This window comes from Oncorhynchus clarkii, chromosome 17, assembly GCF_045791955.1.
Source record: "Oncorhynchus clarkii lewisi isolate Uvic-CL-2024 chromosome 17, UVic_Ocla_1.0, whole genome shotgun sequence".
Lineage (NCBI taxonomy): Eukaryota > Metazoa > Chordata > Actinopteri > Salmoniformes > Salmonidae > Oncorhynchus > Oncorhynchus clarkii.
This window is the reverse complement of record NC_092163.1, coordinates 66,632,257-66,654,440: the sequence shown is the minus strand read 5'-3', so window position 1 is coordinate 66,654,440 and position 22,184 is coordinate 66,632,257. Positions and strand designations below refer to the sequence as shown.

The following is a 22,184-nucleotide window of genomic DNA, read 5'->3' as shown; positions in this document are numbered from 1 at the left end:
ACAATTATATGTATCCTGTTCTAAAAAGAGACAATCTTCAATATGAATGAGGTTTTAGATGGGGCTTGTCTTGTCATACAGTGAATAGCCTACCTATGATCTGCTTTTCTAATCTAACTGTGTAACAGTGTCTCCTTTTGAGGTGTACACTACAGTATATGCTGGTCCAGCTTTGTTTGCCATAGGTCATGTTGCATCAGAAAACAGCTCACCTTCTCTCTCATGTTGTGATGGAACCTATCTCCTTTACTCCTGCCATTATTAGATTATTTGGAATTATGCATCCCCTCAGGGGAGAACAAATGCCTTTAACCACCTATCCTATCATTTTTGCACCAAACAACAGCCCCTCTAACCAAGAAGTCATCTAATTTACTCTGGGATACGTTTAGCCATTGACTTTCATTAGGCTTAGCTATTGTGAAGGTGAAACTGTGATGCCTCATTACATTTGGCAGAGCAATCTCGTATTCATAATTTCACTTCACCTCCGCCAGTGCGTAATGATATCCAGCCATCCTTACCATTATAGTACATGGCCAAATAGAAGACAGACTGTCATTATAATGCATACCTACACTGAGTGTACAAAACATTAAGGACACCTTCCTAATTGAGTTGCACCCCCCCCCCTTTTTGCACTCAGAACAGCCTTAATTCATCAGAGCATGGACACTACAAGGTGTACTATCCACAAGGATACTGGCCCATGTTGACTTCAATGCTTCCCACAGATGTGCCAATGCCCATGTTGACTCCAATGCTTCCCACAGTTGTGTCAAGTTGGCTAGATGTCCTTTTGGTGGTGGACCATTCTTGATAGACACAGGAAACTGTTGAGCGTGAAAAGCCCAGCAGCGTTACAGTTCTTGACACAAACTGGTGCGCCTGGCACCTACTACCATACCCTTTTCAAAGGCACTTACATTTGTTGTCTTGACCCTCTGAATGGCACCCATACACAATCCATTTCTCAATTGTCTCGAAGCTTAAAAATGCTTCTTAACCTGTCTCCTGTCCTTCATCTACACTGACTGAAGTGGATTCACTTGGGCCACCCGAGTGGGCACTGCATCTCAGTGCATAAGGTGTCACTACAGACACCCTGGTTTGAATCCAGGCTGTATGACAACCGGCCGTGATTGGGAGTCCCATAGGGCGGTGCACAATTAGCCCAGTGTCGTCCGGGTTTGGCCAGTGTAGGCTGTCAATGTAAATAATATTTGTTCTTAACTGACTTGCCTAGTTAAATACATTTTTATTTTTTAAATGTTTTAAAACAAGTAGCGTTAATAAAGGGTCATAGCTTTCACCTGGTTTTACCTGTCACGGACAGAGCATGTGTCTTTAATGTTTTGTATTTGCAGCATGAGCTCTTCATTTTTGATGAACTCAGTGGAGATATTTTGCTTGACATGTTGACTGCCCAACTTGATTTTTCCCACAAGCAGGGGTTCCAACATGTCAAGCAAAGTCTTCACCAGAGTATGTAAGCGAAAACCATTTAGGCCAACCTCTCTGCTCAGCCTGGAAAGAGAGGCCAAAAGGGTTTTTAGCATCCCCAGTGGCTAAATGTGGAGAGGATATTCTCCGCTGCTGACCGGCTCCCCAGGTACCATCGCATGAGCCTGAAGCCACAGACTGGCCAAACTCGTGTTTCTAAAAATGAATTCAAAGTCACTAATAAGTCATTTTTCATTTAATTTGTATTTAATTCTAAGTAAGTCACAGACTATATCCACAATTTATAGACTATAATGATTTAATACAATGAAATGTTGTTTAAATGCTGCGCGTTTATGTCCCTACCAGCCTATTGTGTCACAATTATAAATACAATGTATTTCTTTGTAGGCTATAGCCTTGAAATAATTGAAATAATTTAGCCTAAATAATCAGGCTCCTTGTCCGGCCTCCTGACCTATTTAGAGTGTTTATATGCTGCTTAATATGACATGTAACCTATTTGAAATGATGTGAGCTTCTTAAATTCACCTTTTTCATGTTTATTCAAATGCTTTTCATTCAAATCCTTATGGTTTGGTTTCAATACTTTAACTATTTGTAGATCCAGGTAGTCACACAAATAGATGAGTGTTGGTTAAATTGGGATTTTAATGAATGGATTGAATTTGGAGCGGGAGTTGTTTTTCCTGTAAGCATGGAGCGGCTTTTAGCAGAGCGGTAGGAAAGGACATGGAGCCCAAGCACCGTTCCATGAGCAATGAGCGGGATTTCCAACAGCTCAACTCCGCTCACATACTCTGGTCTCCACTGAGGTTGTCAAAATAAAGAGCTCATCTTGAAAATACTAGAGGTACAGTCGGTCCTCCATGGGTCCCTGCATTAGACCGGGAAGGATAGGATGGGATGACTGGGATGGAGCAGAGCAAACCAGACACACTGAGGAATGTGGCACACATCTCTACCCAGTACGATCTCAAAGCGTGTAATCCAATGTGACACAATTTTACAGTGGCAAAATGCCCCCTAAAACTTGAAAGACACCAGGAAATCCACTCTGAGACACACTGTGCCCCGTAATTACAGCAGATGAGGAACAATTGCTGGCACTAGGACCATGGTGCTAAACCAGCACTGGCCGGAAGATTATGTAATCTATAACCAAATTAGATCCCCCCCCTGAAGAGTGTGTTCTAGGCGACAGTGTAGGTGGCTTCAGGAGGCTGGTGCTTCTTGCAAAATGTGACTCATTACAATGGATATACAATAACTGCTAGGCCTATACTGCTCCCTTTAAACTGCATACACAATTCTGTCTTGGTTTGTAAAACATTTTAAGACGATGAAACCATAGTTTTATATGCCATGTTACTGCTATATTAAGAATGCAAAAGATAGTAGTACCCTATTGGGATAATCCACAAAAGTGTCACGTTCTAAGAATGTGGAGAAGGGATAGGATGCTTAATCCTGAGAAGCATATCAGCTTTAGGAAAGAAAGCTTAAATTGGAATTGTAGAAAATAGGCTCAAGTTCCAGATCAGAAATTGTTTAAATGCCCATTAGATTACTTGTCAGACAATATTATGTATGGTGCATGTGAATTCAAATCAAATCAAATCAAATGATATTAGCCACATGCGCCGAATACAACAGGTAGACCTTACAGTGAAACGCTTACTTACGAGCCCCTAACCGAACCCCTAACAAAAAATACGGATAAGAATAAGAGATAAAAGTAACAAGTAATTAAAGAGCAGCTGTAAAATAACAATATATACAGGGGGGTGCTAGTACAAAGTCAATGTGTGGGGGCACTGGTTAGTTGAGGTAGTATGTTCATGTACGTAGAGTTAATTAAAGTGACTATGCATAGATGACACCAGGACTGGTGTGGAGGGGGGGGGGGGGGGGGCAATGTGAAGAGTCTGGGTAGCAATCAGGGTGCTCTCGATGGTGCAGCTGTCAAACATTTTGAGGATCTGAGGACCCATGCCAAGTCTTTTCAGTCTCCTGAGGGGAATAGGTTTTGTCGTGCCCGTATCATGACTGTCATGGTGTGCTTGGGCCATGTTAGTTTGTTGGTGATGTGGACACCAAGAAACTTGAAGCTCTCGACCTGGTCCACTGTAGCCCTGTTGATGAGAATAGGGGCGTGCTCGGTCCTCTTTTTCCTGTAGTCCACAATCATCTCTTTTGTCTTGATCACGTTGAGGGAGAGGTTGTTGTCCTGGCACCACATGGCCAGGTCGGGGCTGAGCACGCACCCCTGAGGGCCCCCAGTGTTGAGGATCAGCGTGGCAGATGTATTGTTACCCACCCTTACCACCTGGGTGCGGCCCATCAGGAAGTCCAGGATCCAGTTGCAGACGAAGGTGTTTAGTCCCAGGGTCCTTATCTTATTGATGAGCTTTGAGGGCACTATGGTGTTGAACACTGAGCTCTAGTCAATGAATAGCATTCTCACATAGGTATTCCTTTTGTCCAGGTGGGAAAGGGCAGTGTGGAGTGCAATAGAGACTGCATCATCTGTGGATCTTTTGGGGCGGTATGCAAATTGGAGTTGGTCTAGGGTTTCTGGGATGATGGTGTTGATGTGAGCCATGACCAGCCCTTCAAAGCACTTCATGGCTACAGACGTGAGTGCTATGGGTCGTTAGTCATTTAGGCAGGTTACTTTAGTGTTCTTGGGCACAGGCACTATGGTGGTCTACTTAACACATGTTGGTATTACAGACTCGGACAGGGAGAGTTTGAAAATATCAGTGAAGACACTTGCTAGTTGGCCTGCGCATGCTCGCAGTACACGTCCTGGTAATCCGTCTAGCCCTGCGGCCTTATGAGTGTTGACCTGTCTAAAGTTCTTACTCACATTGGCTGCGGAGAGCGTGATCACACAGCCTTCCGGTACAGCTGGTGCTCTCATGCATGTTTCAGTGTTATTTGCCTCGAAGTGAACATAGAAGTAGTTTAGCTTGTCCGGTAGGCTCGTGTCACTGGGCAGCTCTCAGCTGTGCTTCCCTTTGTAGTCTTGTAAAGGTTTGCAGGCCTTGCCACATCCGACGAGCGTCAGAGCCGGTGTAGTACGACTTGATCTTAGTCCTGTATTGATGCTCAGTTCAGACTTTGTGAGCATGGCATAGGCTCAATGGAAAAACTTCTCTCTAGCTTCTGACTGTGAAACCAGGTTTGAAAGCTTTTGAAAGGGAATATTGAAAACCTTAGTAAGTAACCCAATGCAAAAATAATCAAATAATTTAGGAGTGATTTCATGTAATATATGTATCATGTATCATTTCAATGGATTATGAGGTAATGGAATAAATATCCACAAACTCAGGACTAATGCACACATTTCATTTAATTGGGCTAAGATTTCTGTCATGAGACCTTCATCAGAGCAGGGATGGATTATAAGTTAAAATGACAAGCAAGGGGCTTCCGGTATTGCGCTGAGCTGATCAGTCGTATCTTTTTCAGCTCCGCTACAAATTTGAAATACATCCTGAAATAAGTTCACCCTTAAGCTTAATGTACCAGGAAAGGCAGTGATAGTTTATTAGCTTCGAAAACCCACAATGCCGACAAAGAAAAGTCATACCACAAAGGCAGACTTTATAAGTGAAAGTTTAAAGTCTGAGGACGAAGGCGTCGCGCTAGCTTCATGTGCTAGAGGTGGAAGCAGGACTGAGGCGACAAACATGTGCAGTGCCGTTATCTCCAAAGATATCATCAAGGCCATCAAAGATATGCAGAATTATCTATCAAATTCGAAAATGTACTGTCTGCAGTGGATGACATTACTCACCTGTGTGTGGATCTATTGAGCACCTTATACGGAGTGTCACTGGGAGGGGGAGGTCTGTTAGAGACTGAGGTAAGATGGTTAATCACACGTTCATGCTTGATTGTTAGGCATGTGTTTTTGTACGTTGACGTGCTTTAAAGCGTCCTTTGTGTTTTTGTTTATGGTGGTAACAGAGGTCTATTGGTATATTAGGCTGATCCAATGTGCTCTTATGGGGCAATGTTCTATTTCAAGTGTACCTGGTAAAGTCGATGACTCATAGTGTTAAGGTTAAATTTACATCCTGGAACTGAATGGGATTAAATAAAATCGGCAAAATAAAACAGGTAATAAGTAGATCAAAACAACTTCAGGCGAAGATCATATTTTTGCAAGAATCACATCTATTATCTGGCGACATTCCTAAGATATGCCTGGGTGGCCTGGGAAAATCATTGCAGTCTCACTTAGTTCCCATGCAAGGGGAGTTATTATTATTATCCATAAATCCATTCCATATCAGATATTGCAAACAATTTGTGATCCTGCCGGCAGATATGTTATTATTATTATGTACAGTACCTTGCTGTCCGAGCAGTTCACGAAGATCACTCTGTTCCCAACGAAGATGTCTCTGAATTCTTTAATGATTTGTTTTTAAACCTTTCCACACTTCCAGGTAATTATATTGTTGCAGGAGACTTTAATTGCACTTTGGATCCTGTTAAAGATCGCACCCCAGGTTCGAACTACTCCCACATTACACTTTATGAAGGATTTAAACTTAATAGAGATTTGTCGAGAAATGAAACCAGATTATGTGGAATACTCCTGTTTCTCTAGCACTCACCAGACCTATTCCTGAATCGATAATTGTTTGATCTCAGCAGCATTATGCTCTACAATTAAAAATTGCTTTAATGATAGCATTGTTATATTTTCTAATTTAGTAGGTGACCCACCTAAACGGCACTTCCAACCTAAATGGCTGCAAGATACAAGTTTTACAGAATACATTGGACAGCAAATTGACGTATACTTTTCAATTTAATACAACAGACTTCAACTTGTACTAGATGGGAAGCCTCTAAAGGTTTCATAAGGGGTCAAATTATACATTTCACCAGCTCAAAGTAAAAAAATACTTGTCAGAAAAGGAAATGACCTGAAACCAAAATTAAAACTCTGGAGAGAGAAATTTTCCTCACCAGTTTCACAGGTGCACACAAGAAGTTGCTCTTGTTCAGGGCTCAATATAACAGAATTTCTATGGGTAGAGCTGCAGCAAGCTTATTGAGACTAAACCAATTTTATTATGACCAGGGTGAAAAAGCTGGGAAGCTGTTGGCCTGGCGAATCAAACAGCACTAAACCGAGAGAGCAATCAATTCAATTCAGGATGCAGGGGGAGCTGTGATGGTAGACCCTCGGCAGATAATACCTTTAAATCCTTTTATGAAAAATGATATGCATAAGAGTATCCTCCTGAAAATGATACCCAGGCTAGCTTTTTAGATAGATTGGAGTTTCCCAACATTTCTGATGAATCTAAGGATATTCTTAATGCTGAGCTGACTGTGTAGGAAATGTCCAATGCAATTGATAGTATGAGGGTGGGAAGGGCATCTGGCCCATACATCTACAAGAGATTTAAAAACAAAAAGAGCACTCTCCTCCTGGATATGTTTTAGGAATCTTATGAAAATGGTCTCCTGCACCCTTTTTTGAGAGGAGCTCTGATCAATCTGCTCCTAAAACCTGGAAAGCTGCATACTCTGTCAATCACCACATCCTTATCAGCAGACTCAACAGCCTTGGTTTCTCAAATGATTGCCTCGCATGGTTCACCAACTACTTCTCTGTGTCAAATCGGAGGGCCTGTTGTCCGGGCCTCTGGCAGTCTCTATGGGGGTGCCACAGGGTTCAATTCTTGGGCCGACTCTCTTCTCTGTATACATCAATCATGTCGCTCTTGCTGCCAGTGAGTCTTGGATCCACCTCTACGCAAACGACACCATTCTGTATACTTCTGGCCCCTCTTTGGACACTGTGTTAACTAACCTCCAGACGAGATTGAATGCCATACAACTCTCCTTCCGTGGCCTCCAACTGCTCTTAAATGCAAGTAAAACTAATGCATGCTCTTCAACCGATCGATGCCCGCACCTGCCCGCCCGTCCAGCCTCACGTTTTAGTCCTATCTGGTGAAACCACAGTTTCCCTCCTGGAAGAGCTGATCCAGGTTTCCAACTATGGACCAGCAAGTGTTTAATAATCTTGTTAGGGCTAGGGGTTCTGCTAGCGGAAAAGAGAATGAAATAAAAAAATATTTTTTAGAAGTATTTAGCTTTCATACATTCACAAGTGCAAAACATCAAATTAAAGCTTAAATTCTTGTTAATCTCCCCATCGTGTCCGATATCAAAAAGGCTTTACAGCGAAAGCACACCATATGATTATGTTAGGTCAGAGCCTAGTCACGAAAACACATACAGCCATTTTCCAGCCAAAGAGAGGAGTCACAAAAAGCAGAAATAGAGAGAAAATGTATCACTAACCTTTGATCTTCATCAGATGGCACTCAGGACTTCATGTTACACAATATATGTATGTTTTGTTCGATAAAGTTCATATTTATATCCAAAAATCTCAGTTTACATTGGCGCATTATGGTCGAAAACATCCGGCGGATTTTCAGAGAGCCACATCAATTTACAGAAATACTCATCATAAACTTTGATAAAAGATACAAGTATTATGCACAGAATTATAGATATACTTCTCCTTAATGCAACCGCTGTGTCAGATTTAAAACAATCTTCATCAGAATGCACTACCCGGCATCCCAGTTCCACAATACATTTTAGTTTTGTTCGATAACGTCCATCATTTATGTCCAAATACCTCCTTTTTGTTAACGCGCTTAGTAAACAAATCCAAACTCACAAGGCGCGGCCAAGTCCAGGCGAAAGTTCAGACGACAAGTTCAAAAAGTTATATTACAGTTCCTAGAAACATGTCAAACGATGTATAGAATCAATCTTTAGGATGTTTTTAATATAAATCTTCAATAATGTTCCAACTGGAGAGTTCCTTTGTCTTTAGAAATGCAATGGAACGCAGGTTGCTCTCACAGGTGCTCAGCTCTACACAATATGCTAGAGTCTGGCTCAACCAAATCCTCTGCGCACACACTGAACTCTTGGAAGGAAGATATTTGGAAGGACATAGACTTGGATGAATGGAGTAGTATATGTACTAAGGCTCAGACACAAACTGTAAATACTCGGCTAAAACTATTGCAGTACAATTGGTTGATGTGAACATATGTAACCCCTGCTAAGTTAAATACGTTTAATAGTACAATTCCAGATATATGCTACAAGTGTAATCAGTCTAAAGGAACTCTGTTTCATTGTCTGTGGCACTGTGAGAAAATCCAAGATTTTTAGGAGGTATCACATATGATATCCCAAATAGTGTCAGTAAAATTGCCTCTCCATCCCAAAGTTTTTATCCTGGGGTTGTACCCAATCAGTCATCATCTAACGGATCAAGTTCAAACACTTATAGATATGTGCTTGTTGCAAGCAAAACGCTTGATAGCTCTTGCCTGGAAAAGTGTGAACAGGCCTAGTATTGCCCAATGGCTTAGGGAAATGTCATCTTGCCTAATAATGGAAAAGATAACATATACGGTTAAAGGTAAACAAGACACTTTTGAAGAGATTTGGGGACCATTTTTGGATTTTGTTGAGCAGAGCGATGTGTGTGAAATATTGGCTAATGAAGGGATCTCTGGGTAGTGTACTATTCCTTCCAAGAGTTCAGTTTGTGCGCAGGGGATTCAGTTGAGCCAGACTCTAGCATATTGTATAGTGCTGAAATTATCATTACAATAGGTTGAGATCTGTTATGTTTTGTGCATGTGGGGTTGTGGTGAGAGATATCCGATTTGGCTTGTGGCGCTGTGTTTCATCTGAAATGTGTTCCAATTATGTTCTATACTATTGGATCAGACCACTGTAAAATGTAATTTTGGTGGTTTTATGCTTCTGTAACACTTTTGTTTCGTCTTAGTTGTTTCATCATTTATTTTTAATTTTTTTTTGTTTCTGTTAACTTTTTATGTGGTTTTGCTATAATTATTTTTCCTGTAATATCTCTGCTTATATGTCTTATTAAATATAAATCTATAAACGTATTGTTCAATTAAAATATATATATATATATCCCACCTCTGCAAAAATGGGATGCATATTGAGAGAATAAACTTTTTTTTCTACTAGTCAAAGGAGACACAGAAGACCGGTAGTGTTTTGAAAGGAACATTGATCTATAGTATTTATTCACAAATGCGTAAGTTTCTCATTGTATGCTGTTACCAGCTACAGTATGTGCCACATATTAGGCTATATATTAGTATCTGCTAACTGTATGGTGTCTGCCAGTTTCTATTAATAGGCTGAGGAAAATCAATTTTGAGGTCAATCATTTCCAACCCCCTCTTTCCTGTGATGTTTAGCAGATTTGTGCTTGTTGCTCAGATTCACACGAAATCCACTGAGATGGTTTAGTCATGAAAAAACAGGCCCACTTAGCAATTATTTGTGTCACTATTCCATTACTTTGTCCAAGATATACAGTAGATCCATAGACTAGGTACTGTTTTTTTACACTTTGATTCATTGCAATTAATAATGCATTGCATACAGTAATGTTGTAATGTGCATGTGTTGTCCTTAGTGAGTGGATTTAATTTACACTGCTTTCACTGTTTGTTTTTTACTTCAAGTCTTCTAAAAACTATTGAAGAATAAAGAACATGAATAGTGCAACTTTTGCAATACTGGAATCATGTTCTGTTGTTGAATGCTTGTCATATTTGGCTCAAAATGTCTTATTTTAATTATTTCTATAATTACTTTCCCCTTAGATTAAGATTCTCGTAATCAAGGGAGGACATTCCATTCACAAGCAATTGGATGAGAGTCGTATTTGCCCTTGGCAACTGAAGATGATGTTACTATGGAAACGACTTCTGCTGCTATCAATCATTGGTTGCCTTGCCGGTAAGATGTTTTACTACACATTTTATTCAGGAAGAGGTATTTACAGTTATCATTCTACAAGTTCCTAATCCTGTATGATTTTCCATCAGTGGAATGATTCATGTTTATATTAACGTTGTTACTTGCAAAATGTAAGTAGGCCTTATTGCTCTTTTTGTTACAAATGAGAAACTGGTATACATTTTTGGCAAGTTTACTGCAATACCGCTCAATGGAGCACTGTTTGAAGTATGACACTGATGTGTGTGCCCTATGTTGTCTATTTGGTCTCATATGGAAATGTAAGAGATCTCATGCTTATGGTGTTGCCTACATCATCTTAAAGTGCTATATGCATTTTCCGGATTCGGCTCGACAGTGTGCTATGAACTAAAATGAACCATTCTATGCACTGACTACACAATTCTACAGATTCTGTATTGCATTACTTTGGATGGCAGGCAGATTCCAAGCCTAGTATTTGCAACCAACCATATTATATTTTATACAGACAAGGTTAAATTGATTAAAATGCAGTTTTTCATTTACGCTAGGCTTCTTCCCCTGTTGCCCTTCAGCCATCTCTTGGGCAGCCTACTGCATTTGCACCTCCAGGGACATCTGGGATTCCATTCCTATTCCTGTGTATGAGATGTCAGAGATCCTTATCAGAATCCTTGGGATGGAACTACGCCTGTATTTCATCCCAAACCACTTGCCACACTGACCCTGTGGTCAACTGGGATTGGGATGAAAATCTCTCTCTCTCTCACTCTCTCTTTCTCTCTTTTTCCACTGAAAGACAACCACAGCAAATAATAATTATAAATAATAATAATATATTCAACTTGTATAGTGCTATTCATTACATTAAATAAATATCAAAGTGCTAATAGGAGGTTGAATTGTTTTAGCGTGTGCAAATGACATTGCAAATCCCAATGTATGTCATTTTGATTGTTTTGACATAGCTTATAGCTAATTCACAGCTATTTCTCAAAGGAAGGTGGTGTAGACTAAATCAGCATAGCTAATATAACCATCAAACTTAGCATGTGACTTTAATATCTATGACCTCAGTCAAATGGTTCCTGGGGAAGGCAGCACTGCAGGCACTGGGGTTGTATGTGAAAAAGTCCATAGGATATTGAGATACATCAACCTCACTAGGTATTACATGTCTAAATCATGTTGAAACCGTTCCTTACTTTTTAAAATGTAAGAGCCGTTGCACACTGGGAATCCAATGTTCTTCAATAAGTATACTGTCCTATAGGAGAGATTGATGCAGCAGGGTTTGGAGACATCGAAATCGGATGGCCAAAAAGTTGAAAGTGTTGAGTTATTGATTGGCCACTTTTGATGGACTGCACTCTTCCGAATGATGCAGCATTCCAACAAGTAATTGAATGTGTAGGCTTTAAGGGTCTCAACAATCAACACAGGTATCCGAAACATAAGGTCTTAAGTTACAAATAAAAACGTCCAAAATATTTTGAGGTTTGCACAGTGATGTAACACTAACAAAGCAGGAGAGATTTGTTGCTTATCATAAATCGTCTTGCTTCCAAATGGATTCACACGGCTGCAAGCATGTGACTGACGTTTCAACGGCACATGAAGTCTCCATGGTTTTTGCACTGCTCAGATGCTTTTTGTGGTGCCAACATTGAATTAGTTATGCCAACAAGAAGGTTTTTCATGGATAAACTATTAGAATCATCGGGGTTAGTAGCATACTATTTCATAAAATAATGGTTTCCTTATCTCTCGTCAAAATCAAATTTTAATGGCCCCGTCGCTCTTGTACAGTGTATTAACATCTTGTAATCAAAAACATGGTTTTCAAATGTGTCATCATTTTTTGTCACCTCTGTTGGTGAGTGCTGGCGTGTCAGGATTCACAAGTTTTCACCCTCTACCTGTTTGTTCAGACTAATTTGTTATCCTTAGATGTTAGATGACTGAAATGTCACACATTGACGAAAGCCAATTGTTTAACGCCTGAGTATCACAGCCTGTGTTTCTTATGTTCTCCAGCTCATGCACAAGATGTCCTGTTCCAAGGGCCAAGGTGGAGAACAGAGCCCAGTGACCTCATTCTCCCCAACAACTCCCCTGACCAGGAAGCCACCATTACATGTGAGGCAGAGGGGAAACCCTCCCCACAATACAGGTAATGGATTCCATCTATTTACATTATAATTCCACAAGTCAGTGTGGAACTGACATTAGCAGCCATTTAACATGAAGAACATAACATCCAAGCCAGACAGTTAACCAGACAGAGAAAATGATTCATAGGGCATGCTCATTCCAAAACCCACAGAAACTTTAAAATAACGAACGCGTTTAGCTATGATTTAGAAGGGAAGTCGCCAACCATTAGCTTATAACTACTTCAGATATGTGAGTGTAGTTATCTTTATTACAGATTTGATTTAGGTTGCTCTTGGATTGAAGCTAATGTGTGCTGCACTGAAATCATTAGTAATGTAGGGAGATTTCAATGACTAGATTCTCTAATATCCCTCCGGTTATTCCCCGGTGGTGAGTGTGCCTGTAAATGGCAGCCCGCACTGGTTTTGTGGTAGATTGTGTTTCGTAGCTTGGTCAGCATCATGTAAATGCACAGCAAGCAGTTGAGAGAGGCAATAACCTTGTGAGTGACATTCCCTTCTTAAATGCTTACATTTCCTCTAATGCGTCTGTGCTGAAAACATGGTCTTAGAGCAGCAGCAGGGGGTATCATTATACTTGTTGTGCAAGCTGAGCGATCCAAGGATGAGCTGAACCATTACAACTTGAACTGTTTGAAAAATAAGTTGAGTGGATGCGTTCCCACCATCAAGCTAAACAATTGTGACTTTTAGTACTGCTCTGACTTTTCAGGCTTAAGTGTTTCTGCACAGGTACAAGCATATATTGTGGTTATGAATATGTTGTTAAATTATGCCATAGTCAACTGTGACGCATAAAGTGGAATAGCTCTTGCATGCTGTGAGTAAAATACTCTTTAGATGTTTAAGTGCAACTCAAAAGTTTCCTGCATTAGTAAAGTAACAGCGATATGTTATCACTGGTTTAATATTGGATGGATAAAACATTAGTCATCATAAGCAATAAAACATATTATGATTGTTTTTTATGCAGGCTAATAACTTACTCCAAGTGTGTCTATATGAGCTATTTCACATGATTAATGTCAGTTCTAAAATCCAATCCAAGACAAATGAAAGACAGTCCACGCTTTCGTTGTGAACATAGACAGAACCCAAGTCAATCAATTGAAAAGCAGGACTTCAAGCCCACATTTTACGTAAGCTATTTGTAATAAAACAAAATTAATACAGAGCACAGGTCTTAGAATAGAAGTGAGTCACTTTATTAATAATGAAGCAAACCCCCAAGCCTGCATCGTTTAGACCTTGGACTCACTGCAAGAGAAGGGATCATTTGTGGCTTTATTTGGTTTGCACCAGAGTGTATGTTTGACACTGACTGTTCTTGACTTGTGGCCCCTCCGGCAAGGAAAGGAATTTTGTCTTGATGATTAAAAGCGAAACAATAATGTTTAGCGATAGGCCTACGTTTCATAACACAAAATACTCAAGACCTAAAATACCCCCAATGAACTGCCCTAGCTGTCCCTCAGAGCTGCAAATGGACAAGCTTTGGCCTCCACGATTCTGCAGGAACGCATCAACTAATATTGCCCAGTTTCTTGTCAAATAATACTGGAATCACAAGATCTAAGAATTGATATTTTGTCTGTTTTTTTTACATTTTCCAATTCATTTTTTACCATTAAAGTGATGCTCTTTAGTACAGTCTTTATTTTGTATATTTCATTACCAGTCTCACCCCGCCCAACCCCACAACGTCACACGACACCACTCCACCCCACACGTCACTCCACACAACCCCACACGTCACTCTACACTCCACCCCACTCCACACTTCACTCCACCGCACACCACCCCACACCACACATCACTCCACCCCACACCCCACATCACACTGCTCCACTACACCCCACGTCACACCGCTCCACTCCACCAAACCCCACCCCACATGTCACTCCACTCTACCCCACATGTCACACCACTCCACCCCACATGTCACTCCACACCACCCCACACGTCAGTCCAACCCCCATGTCACTCCACCCCATCTCAACGTCACACAACTCCACTCCACCCCACATGTCACTCCACTCCAACCCACCTCACTTGTCACTCTGCTCCACCCCACCCCACATGTCACCCCACATGTCACTCCACCCCACACCCCACGTCACACCGCTCCACTCCACCCCACCCTACGTCACTGCACTCCACCCCACCCCACATGTCACCCCACATGTCACTCCACCCCACACCACCCTACGTCACACCAGTCCACCCCACCCCAAATGTCACTCCACTCCACCCAATATTTCACTCCACCCCACACCACCCTCTATGTCACCACACCCCATCTCAACGTCACACAACTCCAATCCACACCACATGTCATTCCAACCCACATGTCACTCCACTCCACCACACCCTACGTCACTCCACTCCACCCAATATTTCACTCCACCCCACATGTCACTCAAACCACACCTCATGTCACTCCACCCCACCCCACGTCACACTACTCCACTCCACCTCAAATGTCACTTCACCCCACCCTAAGTCACACCACTCCACCTGACATGTCACTCCACCCCACCCAACATGTCACACCACGTCACTCCACCCCACATGTCATTCCACTCCACCCCAAATGTCACTTCACCTCACCCAAATATGTCACACCACATCACTCCACCGCACATGTCACTCCACTCCACCCCACATGTCATTCCACCCCACATGTTACTCCACTCCACCACACGTCACTCCAGACAACCCCACATGTCATTCCACCCCACATGTCACTCCACTCCACCCCACAGGTAACTCCACTCAACATCACCCCACATGCCATTCCACATCACACCACATTCCACTCCACCCCACATGCCACTCCACATGACCCCACATGCCACTCCACATCATCCCACATGCCACTACACACCACCCCACATGCCACTCTACACCACCCCACATGCCACTCCACATGACCCCACATGCCACTCCACATCACCCCACATGCCATTCCACACCACCCCACATGCCACACCACCCCACATGCCACTCCACACCACTTCACATGTCACACTGCTCCACTACACCCCACGTCACACCGCTCCACTCCACCCCACCTCACCCCACATGTCACTCCACTCTACCCCACATGTCACACCACTCCACCCCACATGTCACTCCACACCACCCCACACGTCAGTCCAACCCACACCACCCCACATGTCACCCATTTCACTCCACCCCACATGTCACGCCACCCGACCCCGCATGTCACTCCACCCCACACCACCCCACATGTCACTCCACCCAACATGTCACTCCACCGCATCCCACATGTCACTCCACTCCACCCCACCCCACATCACTCCACATCACCCCTCATGTCACACCACCCCACATGTCACTCCACCCCACATGTAACTTCACCCCACCCAACATGTCACGCCACACCACGTCACCCCACATGTCACTCCACACAACCCCACATGTCATTCCACTCCACCCCACGTCATTCCACTCCACCCCACATGCCACACCACCCCACATGCCACTCCACACCACCCTACATTTCACTCGACCCCACACCACCCATAATGTCACTCGACCCAACACCACCCCACATGTCACACCACACCACGTCGCTCCACCCCACATGTCATTCCACTCCACCCCATGTCATTCCACAACACCCCACATGTCACCACACCTCACATCACTCCATTCCACCTCACATTACCCCAAGTCACACTACTCCAATCCACCCCAAATGTCACTTCACCCCACCCCACTTCACACCACTCCACCTGAAATGTCACTCCACTCCACCCCACATGTCACTCCACTCCACCTCACATTTCACACCACCCAACATGTCACAACACACCACGTCACTCCACCCCACGTCACTCCACACAACCCCAAATGTCACTCCACTCCACCCCACATGTCATTCCACTCCACCTGACATTTCACTCCACCCCACATGATACTCCACCACACGTCACTCCAGACAACCCCACATGTCACTCCACCCCACATGTCACTCTATTCCACCCCACGTCACTTCACAACACCCCACATGTCACTCCACCCCACATTACCAAAAGTCACACTACTCCACTCCCACCCAAATGTCACTTAACCCCATCCCACCCCAACCCACGTCCCACCACACAACCCCACATGTCACGCATCTCCACCCCACCCCACATGTCACGCATCCCCACCCCACATGTCACGTATCTCCACCCCACCCCACATGCCACTCCACCTCACCCCACATGTCACTCCACCCCACATGTCACTCCACTCAACATCTCCCCACATGTCACTCCACTCAACATCACCCCACATGCCACTCAACATCAACCCACATGCCACTCCACATCACACCACATGCCACTCCACACCACATGTCACTTCACCCCATCCCACCCCACATGTCACTCAGCTCAACATCACCCCACATGCCACTCCACTCAACATCACCCCACATGCCACTCAACATCAACCCACATGCCACTCCACACCACATGTCACTTCACCCCATCCCACCCCACATGTCACTCAGCTCAACATCACCCCACATGTCACTCCACTCAACATCACCCCACATGCCACTCCACTCAACATCATGCAACTCCACTCAACATCAGCCACACGTCACTTCACTTAACATCACCCACACGTCACTTCACTCAACATCACCCACATGTCACTCCACCCCAAATCACCCCACATGCCACTCCACATCACCCCACATGCCACTCCACATCACCCCACATGCCACTCCACCCTATATGCCACACCACACCACCCCAGATTTCACTCGACCCCACACCACCCATAATGTCACTCGACCCCACACCACCCCACATGTCAATCCACCCCACATTTCACTCCACTCCACCCAACATTTCACTCCACCCCACCCCGCATGCCACTCGATCCCACATCACCCATAATGTCACTTGACCCCACATGTCACTCCACCCAACACGTCACTTCACACCACCCCACATGCCACTCCACCCCTCCCCACGTCACTCCACTCCACCCCTCATGTCACACCACCCCACATCACTCCACCCCTCATGTCACTCCACACAACCCCACATCTCACTCCACTCCACCCCACATGTCACTCCACTCCACCTCACTCCACTCCACCCCACATTACCCCACGTCACACTACTCCACTCCACTCCAAATGTCACTTCACCCCATCCCACCCCACATGCCATATGGCACTCCACTCAACATCACCCCACATGCCACTCCACTCAACCCCACATGCCACTCCACTCAACATCACCCCACATGCCACTCCACATCACCCCACATGCCACTCCACATCACCCATAATGTCACTCGACCCCACACCACCCCACATGCCATTCCACCCAATACGTCACTTCACAACACCCCACATGTCACTCCACTCCACCCCACCCCACATGTCATTCTACTCCACTCAACACCACCCCACATGTCACTCCACTACCTCCCACGTGACACTCCACTCCACCCCACGTCACTCCACTCCACCCCTCATGTCACACCACCCCACATCACCCCACTCCACCCCACATGTCACTTCACACCACCCAACATGTCACACCACACCACATCACTCAACCCCACATGTCACTCCACACAACCCCAAATGTCATTCCACTCCACCCCACATGTCACTCCACCCAATACGTCACTCCACTCCACCCCTCATGTCACATCACCCCACATGTCACTCCACTCCACATGTCACTTCACACCACGCAACATGTCACACCACACCACGTCACTCCACCCCAAATGTCACTCCACTCTACCCCTTATGTCATTCCACTCCACCCCACATGTCACTCCACTCCACCCCACATGTCACTCCACAACACCCCACATAACTCCACTCCACCCCACATTACCCCACGTCACACTACTCCAATCCACCCCAAATGTCACTTCACCCCAAGTCAAACCACTCCACTCCACATGCCACTCCATTCCACCCCACTCCACATGCCACTCCATTCCACCCCACCCCACATGCCACTCCATTCCACCCCACATGCCACTCCACAACACCCCACCCCACATGCCACTCCATTCCACCCCACTCCACATGCCACTCCATTCCACCCCACCCCACATGCCACTCCATTCCACCCAACCCCACATGCCACTCCATTCCACCCCACCCCACATGCCACTCCACACCACCCCATGTCACTCCACACCACCCCACATGTCACTCCACACCACCCCACATGTCACTCCACACCACCCCACATGTCTCTCCACCCAACATGTCACTTCACACCACCCCACATCACTCCACTCCACCCCACATTACCCCACGTCACACTACTCCAATCCACCCCAAATGTCACTTCACCCCAAGTCAAACCACTCCACTCCACATGCCACTCCACTCCACCCCACTCCACATGCCACTCCATTCCACCCCACCCCACATGCCACTCCATTCCACCCCACATGCCACTCCACACCACCCCACCCACATGCCACTCCATTCCACCCCACCCCACATGCCACTCCACACCACCCCACCCCACCCCACATGCCACTCCATTCCACCCCACCCCACATGCCACTCCATTCCACCCCACCCCACATGCCACTCCACACCACCCCATGTCACTCCACACCACCCCACATGTCACTTCACCCCACCCAACATGTCACACCACACCACACCACCCTACATGTCACTCCACCCCACATGTCACTCCACCCAATACATCACTCCACTCCAACCCTCATGTCACATCACCCCACATGCCAATCCACATCACTCCACATGCCACTCCACATCACCCATAATGTCACTCGACCCCACACCACCCCACATGCCATTCCACCCAATACGTCACTTCACACCACCACACCACATCACTCAACCCCAAATGTCATTCCACTCCACCCCACATGTCACTCCACCCAATACGTCACTCCACTCCACCCCTCATGTCACATCACCCCACATGTCACTCCACTCCACATGTCACTTCACACCACGCAACATGTCACACCACACCACGTCACTCCACCCCAAATGTCACTCCACTCTACCCCTTATGTCATTCCACTCCACCCCACATGTCACTCCACTCCACCCCACATGTCACTCCACAACACCCCACATAACTCCACTCCACCCCACATTACCCCACGTCACACTACTCCAATCCACCCCAAATGTCACTTCACCCCAAGTCAAACCACTCCACTCCACATGCCACTCCATTCCACCCCACTCCACATGCCACTCCATTCCACCCCACCCCACATGCCACTCCATTCCACCCCACATGCCACTCCACAACACCCCACCCCACATGCCACTCCATTCCACCCCACTCCACATGCCACTCCATTCCACCCCACCCCACATGCCACTCCATTCCACCCCACCCCACATGCCACTCCATTCCACCCCACCCCACATGCCACTCCACACCACCCCATGTCACTCCACACCACCCCACATGTCACTCCACACCACCCCACATGTCACTCCACACCACCCCACATGTCACTCCACACCACCCCACATGCCACTCCACACTACCCCACCCCACCCCACATGCCACTCCATTCCACCCCACCCCACATGCCACTCCATTCCACCCCACCCCACATGCCACTCCACACCACCCCATGTCACTCCACACAACCCCACATGTCACTCCACACCACCCCACATGTCACTCCACTCCACCCCACATGTCACTTCACCCCACCCAACATGTCACACCACACCACATGTCACTCCACCCAATACATCACTCCACTCCACCCCTCATGTCACATCACCCCACATGTCACTCCACACAACCTCACCCCACATGTCACTCCACACAACCCCACCCCGCACAACCCGATCTCACATGTCACTCCACACAACCCCACCCCACATGTCACTCCACACCAGCCCACATGTCATTCCACACCACTCCACATGTCACTCCACCCCACATGTCATTCCACTCCACCCCACATTTCACTCCACTCCACTCCACATGTTACTCCACTCTGCTAAATCCCACATTTCACTCCACTCCACCCCACATGTCACTCCACCCCACCCCACATGTCTCTCCACCCAACATGTCACACAACTCCACTCCACCCCACATGTCACTTCACCCCACCCAACATTACACAACACCACCCTACATGTCACTCCACTCCACCCCACATGTCACTCCACCCAATACATCACTCCACTCCACCCCTCATGTCACATCACCCCTCATGTCACATCACCCCACATGTCACTCCACACAACCCCACCCCACACAACCCGATCTCACATGTCACTCCACACAACCCCACCCCACATGTCACTCCACACCAGCCCACATGTCATTCCACACCACTCCACATGTCACTCCACCCCACATGTCATTCCACTCCACCCCACATTTCACTCCACTCCACTCCACATGTTACTCCACTCTGCTAAACCCCACATGTGACTCCACTCCACCCCACCACATATGTCAGTCCACTCCACCCCACGTCACTACACTCCACCCCAACCAACATGTCACACCACACCACGTCACTCCACTCCACACAACCCCACATGCCACTCCACTCAACATCACCCCACATGCCACTCCACTCAACATCACCCCACATGCCAAACCACTCAACCCCACATGCCACTCCACTCCACATCATGCCACTCCACATCACCCCACATGCCACTCCACATCACCCCACATGCCACCCCACATGCCACTCCACATCACAACACATGCCACTCCACATCACCCCACATGCCACTCCACCACTCCACATCACCCCACATGCCACACCACTCCACACCACCCCACATGCAACTCCACACCACCCCACATTTCACTCAACCCCCCACACCACCCATAATGTCACTCGACCCCACACCACCCCACATGTCACTCCACCCAATACGTCACTTCACACCACCCCACATCACTCCACTCCACCCCACATGACACTCCATTCCACCCCACGTCACTCCACTCCACCCCTCATGTCACTTCACACCACCCAACATGTCACTCCACCCAATACATCACTCCACTCCACCCCTCATGTCACATCACCCCACATGTCACTCCACTCCACCCCACATGTCACTTTACACCACCCAACATGTCAAACCACACCACGTCACTCCACTCTACCCCTTATGTCATTCCACCCCACATGTCACTCCACTCCACCCCACATGTCACTCCACCCCACATGTCACTCCACAACACCCCACATGTCACTCCACCACACCTCACATAACTCCACTCCACCCCACATTACCCCACGTCACACTACTCCAATCCACCCCAAATGTCACTTCACCCCACGTCACACCACTCCACTCCACATGCCACTCCATTCCACCCCACCCCGCATGCCACTCCATTCCACCCCACCCCACATGCCACACCATTACACCCCACCCCACATGCCACTCCATTCCACCCCACCACACCACCCCACGTCACTCCACACCACCCCACATGTCACTCCACACCACCCCACATCACTCCACTCCACCCCTCATGTCACACAACTCCACTCCACCCCACATGTCACTTCACCCCACCCAACATGTCACACCACACCACGTCACTCCACCCCACATGTCACTCCACACAACCTCACCCCACATGTCACTCCACACAACCCCACCCCACACAACCCGATCCCACATGTCACTCCACACAACCC

General features: G+C 46.2%; 1 protein-coding gene across 2 annotated transcripts in view; it reads left to right on the top strand.

The window, feature by feature from the left end:
* LOC139371293 (contactin-3-like) overlaps positions 1-22,184 on the top strand; it is an 81,943-nt gene that overhangs the window by 3,522 nt on the left and 56,237 nt on the right. For both annotated transcript variants that reach the window (XR_011627218.1, XM_071111591.1), the window contains exons 2-3: positions 10,188-10,323; positions 12,343-12,478. Coding sequence is in view for 1 of the 2 variants with exons in the window: in XM_071111591.1 (XP_070967692.1) it covers positions 10,269-10,323; positions 12,343-12,478 (191 nt within the window). In the remaining variant the exon portion in view is untranslated. The remainder of the gene's footprint in view (positions 1-10,187; positions 10,324-12,342; positions 12,479-22,184) is intronic.